Source organism: Phaethon lepturus, unplaced genomic scaffold, assembly GCF_000687285.1.
Source record: "Phaethon lepturus isolate BGI_N335 unplaced genomic scaffold, ASM68728v1 scaffold16909, whole genome shotgun sequence".
Taxonomy (NCBI): Eukaryota; Metazoa; Chordata; class Aves; order Phaethontiformes; family Phaethontidae; genus Phaethon; species Phaethon lepturus.
The window spans coordinates 21,814-27,091 of NW_010565682.1; the positions used below are offsets into that span (position 1 = coordinate 21,814).

At 39.9% G+C, this 5,278-nt stretch overlaps 1 protein-coding gene across 1 annotated transcript in view; it reads right to left on the reverse strand.

Annotated features, from left to right (window-relative positions):
* IFNGR2 (interferon gamma receptor 2 (interferon gamma transducer 1)) overlaps positions 1-4,486 on the reverse strand; it is an 8,528-nt gene extending 4,042 nt beyond the window's left edge. The window contains exons 1-4 of the mRNA XM_010295267.1: positions 4,371-4,486; positions 3,753-3,928; positions 1,757-1,905; positions 181-334 (exon numbers count right to left, since the gene is read on the reverse strand). Coding sequence (XP_010293569.1) covers positions 181-334; positions 1,757-1,905; positions 3,753-3,928; positions 4,371-4,462 — 571 coding nt within the window. The 5' untranslated portion in view covers positions 4,463-4,486. The remainder of the gene's footprint in view (positions 1-180; positions 335-1,756; positions 1,906-3,752; positions 3,929-4,370) is intronic.
* Positions 4,487-5,278: the final 792 nt, after the last annotated feature.

Below are 5,278 nucleotides of genomic sequence, written 5' to 3' on the forward strand. Positions count from 1 at the left end.
TATCGACTGAAAAAAATTCCTCATTATTTTGCTGTTAATGACAATTGTGAACCACTGTCAGTGGTGCTCTCTTAGCACTCCTGACAAATACGGGTATGTCAGTGATCAGTTACATGATCTAAGACTCATGTTCTACACTCATCCCATTATATACAAAAAGTAACAAAATCAGATTTATACCACTGACTGTAGTTCTGTAACACTCTGGGACACTTTGCAGTCCAAGTAAATGGAGACCAGAATGCATCATCAATTTTACTTGAATTCTAAAACAATAAAGTGTCAATTCCTTTAGATTTTCAATTTTGAATAGTGTATTGCTCGTCTTTGTCTCCTGTTTAAAAGACAAAAATATATAGGTGTTACTGTAAAAACCAGACCTGTCTTCAACACAAATTCCCTCCCCATATTTAAGTTTCTCATTCTAAAAGCAGAGATTTTATTTTTTGTAATTCAGCTTTCCCAAACAAGAGAAGCAGTGAAATATATTTCAACTTTCGTACATGAATGCATTTGAAATTTCATTATTTTTAAATCAAATTAAGCCTGACCATTTAAAAACCATCTATAAGGGAACGAACAGCAGAGGCATGGAAACTGATGCAAGGTCTCATTTCATCCACAATATGCTGCTGGAGGCTTTGACGCAGCTTCTCTAAGAGCTCAGGCAGCAAGCGCAATGTGGGAAGGGGAGGGAGAAACAGGCCATGAGAAGTGCCTCCACCACCAGAGGTGGCTGAAGGAAGTGTAGTTCAGTGAAGAGCTTCCACCATCTCAGCTCCTTCTGCTGAAGAGGAAAGCAGCTGACAAGCAGCGCAAAGCCTCCACACGGCCACCACAGTCTTTTCGGAATTTTTAAGCTATAAGGGGCTAAGATAACAGCCTCGGTGAAGCCTACAGAAGCATACAGGAGTGACTTCTTGCCTGAATCTCAAACATGGAGGTATTTTATGTGTGAAAGAAAAATACATGTTGGTGCAATACAGGAAGGAAATGGAGGCGTTTCAGATATAGCAACATCTTTGGAGCAAAAGGGTTTTAAAATAAATTATTTTTTTTTCTGCTTCTGTTTTTTAAACACTTGACTTCAGAATGACATTCTGTTGAATCTTCTTCCTCTTCTGTTTTTGTTTTTTTTTTTTTTTTAAGTGTAACTTAATCCCTCCCCTGCAATGCTGGCCTGTCAAGAACACAGTTAGCAGGGCCCCAGATAGCAGCATAAGCACACAACTAGACCAACACCTCTAAGTCTCAATACAAACAGGGACAGCTCATCCCAGCTGTGTCCAGCACATTTCTAATAACTCTGCCTTTCTCTGCCTGAGGAACAGGCAGTTATCAGGCCAAAGCAGCCTGTTACTGAAGCTGCCAGTACAAACAAGCCCAGCACAGGAAAGGAGGAAGGATATTTCAGACTCTTCCAAATTGCCTAAGCAACCTTCGGAATCTAAACGCCATTTTAAAGCTACCTTTGACACTTTGTGGATTCTCTCTCTTGATCTGCAATGTGATTTAACCTTTGGAGAGTTATATGGAGGAAGAAAGATGTTTTTGAAAGTTTCGTAATACATGCAATACTTGTGCCAAGAGCAAATTAACTTTTTTTCAAGACACCAACTGGTGACCTTCACTGCTAGAGAAAAAAAAGTGACCTTCGTTTTCTTCCTTCGTTTCTGCTGTTTTGCCAAGAGACACTGACTCATATCTCTTAGTCACAAAGGCATCATGAACAAAATTAATTAGAGAGAATTCTTACTTTTTTAGTAGTACTTGTTGCATTCTCCCAGTAGGACACATGATACTCAAGAACATCACCTGTTTCAGATCCAAAAGGGGGTGAGACACTCATGAGAAGCGAGTCAGAGCTCACAATCACGCTGTTCAGTTTAGGGGGCCCTACAGTAGCTGAAAACAAACGCAGAAAAAGCAGTGAACCTCTGGGATGCGGAACAGTTCATCATACTGTCTCCAGCTTTAATTAGATACTCTCAGCAAACATGCTAAATATTAACAGCTTTTTCCTCAAGAAAGGGAATACAACATTTTCTCGTCTACTTAATACATTTAAGATATCTACTTTATTACAGTTCTAAGGAAAAAGACTTGAAAGCATAAGTGAAACTAGACAATTCCTGTTAGCTTTCCCTGGAAATTCAGTAAATAATCACTAGAATGTATCTGAATTTCCCTACCTTCAAATAGCCAGCGACATACTCCGTGTTCTCTAAAAAACACACTGTTTGGGTCAATAGATTGGAAGAGGCATAACTAGTTTCTCCCTCCTTGCTTTGATGTCTCCATTTGTCCTATAGGGTAAAGATAATGACTTCGTTTTGTGAATCAGAAGACTATCACACGTGTGTGATCACAGGTCATATATGGTCATTAGTCATTTATGTGTTGTATCTTGACTTCTTCCACCAGTTAAGCTTATCAGCATTTGTAAAGCACTCCAAGATCTCAAAAAACCCACTCAAATAATCAGAGTAGTTAGCAGCTGCTATTAACAGTAAAAGTCAATCCTTGCATGCAACCATTGCTTATTGTATCTCCAAAAACCAAGCAGAACCTGCTCTGTCCACTGTTACTTTAAACAAAACTGGCACCCATGATCTTTATATTGGTGGAGAAATTTCAGTTTCTTTCTACTTTCTGTTGCTGTACAACTGTAAATGTCTTATTGTGTACCCTCACAAATTCCAGAAGCTCCCCTCTCGAGTGGGACTGAACCAACCATTAAAGGAAGAGAACGCAACAGAGTAGCTCATGGTCTTGGCGTGTAGGAACTGACCTTGAGGGCAGTCACATGAGAATGATCACATAATGTTCCTCTTGCTCGCCCAAGGAACAGACACACAAACATCTCTCTCACACCAAGCCTCTGCTTTGTCTTGTACTCCTGTTAGCCCAGTGCTTTCCTAACCCCCAAAGGCTCCCACTCTTAAATAATGCTGCGTCACAAGCTATGGACACGTCAGTTGTAAACTTCAATGCAGGACTTGGGCAATTCCTCACCCCCACACTCTTTACTACTAGAGAAAATCCAAGATTTAGAACTGAACATCGGGGAAAGTATCATACTCTTTGCAGCATGGACCACCACTGCTCCTCACAAGGTATGGGAGAACTTGAACTAAAGAGTTAATAAATCTATTCCTCTGTTTCATTATCATTTCAGAGGTATTTTTAAACTCAACGTTTACTTTCTTCTAATCCTGAAACCAATCACAGCAAGGCAAAGAGCAGATCTTGTAAAGAACAACAACACGCTCATTCTAACATTCAACTGATTTAAAGTGTGCCCTTGACCCCTCTACATTATAGTAAGGACAGTTTATATTTATTAGAAAAGGGATCTGTTCAATAGAAACAGGTAGTTTGTACTCAGACTACCACAAATCAACGGAGTGTATGTGTGCATGTAGCAGTGGTAAGTGGGAAAATAAGAAAATGAAAAACTAAGAATATATGTCATAGCTCTTATAAGGCTCAACTACCCAAGGAAACTCATCTGTTTCTCTTTCGATACCTGTTGAAAGAGCGTACTGCTAACCCCACTACAAAAGGACTAAGTAGTATGAAATTCCTAGTGATGCACTGAGGCTTCGTAGTCTTTGTTAACCAAACACCTACAATTCTCTCACATGGCTGTTGTACATAATAAAGACAAAAAAGGTCTAGAACAGACACACTTTTTTCCAAAGAAATTTCCTTTGAGAGAGAGAGAGACTGAAATCATAAAGAGCACTTACTGTTTCTCTCTGCCACAAATGGATCTGTTTCCACCCAGTCAGAAGTCACTTGCCCTAGCTCAGCCCTCACGCGCAAAACAACAGTCCAGCGCCGCTCCCTAAGTGACGAGGGGAAACTGCATTCAGTCTGGGCAATACGGGTGCAGTTCATCTCATCCCACTCGTTAAAGGCCCCTCTGCAATGCAAAACAAAGGACAAAAAGCATCAGCAGAACAGTGCAACTACCTAAGTTACAATCCCTCCCACCTGGACAATTTTTTGTAACTAAACTACCGCTTTTATGCAGGTTTAATTCTACAAGTCCTTTCAGCACCTCCATCTCCCCAGTATCTGGGAAAAATTAAAATTAGTGAGAGAGAATTTGGTAAGGCTGAAATTATACAGGAAACTATGCTGTTCAATCTTTTATCAGTTTAGTGGACATATCACAGACTAAGAGACTGTCAGTCTTCAGAAACTGCTTTTGGATATACATAAAAGCATCTGTAATAGACAACTCATTCTTTTATTTCTGTGTTTATTCATTTTTAGGTTTTTGGAGGGGTGTTTTTTTTTCTTAATTGTGTTGCTGGATTAGAGCAAAATTAGTTTGATTGTTTTTAGAACTATTTACTTACGTTTTAAAATGGACTGTATATGACACCAAGCCTCCATCCACTTCAACAGGAGACCACTTCAGCAAACTATGGAAGTTATAGGAATAAATCATCACATCCTTTGGTGCCGGTAAATGGGGAGAAAATTCTAAAGTAAGAAGAGGAATAAAAATAATTATTGAAACATTCAAGTACACAGAAACTAACGTTTGGTCTCCAAAGTCCACCACCATATATTATTACATTTTCACTGCTTTGCAAGCAAAACCATTCCTCCTCCTCATACCATTTCTAGGTGCACTACTACCAATATATTTAAATCCCTGCTATCCCCAAAGCACCTAACTGCAACTTCCTGCTTTTATTTATTCCATACAGAACACAGCACTGAAAGTACCGAGCCCAGCACAAAACAACAAACCCCACCCAGGTGCCCCACGAAGCTATAAATTAAGGTCCACTGCCACTTGTTATTACAAAAGTTCATCTATTTCAATTGTCTGCATCTCACATTTTACCATGTTAACAACTCAGAACACATTTTTCCGGACCATCTGCCTCCTGGTAATTTGTTTGAAAATGCTGAGTTCACTTCACTGAAACTTTCCAGAAAAACAGGTGAAAAAAAACCTTCTCATACTTAAAATATTCACAAACACATAGCGCACCAGTCCACTCGCAAGCCTAAAGTTTTGTCAGTTTTGAAAACGATTCCACAACATAGAAAAGGACAGAAACCTCTGTTAGAGGTGTGCCTTCTGCTAGTAGGAATGGTGACACTATGAACTTCTGGGGGTGAACGAAGACTGCAAGCGCTTTTGAGAAGCTTGTCAGGCAGCGAGCAACATGGAAGCGGAGAGCAAACAGTTGTGTCCCTAGTACAGGAGAAGAGCCACTTCCCTGCTGGCCCAAGCAGAGTGGAGGAGGAA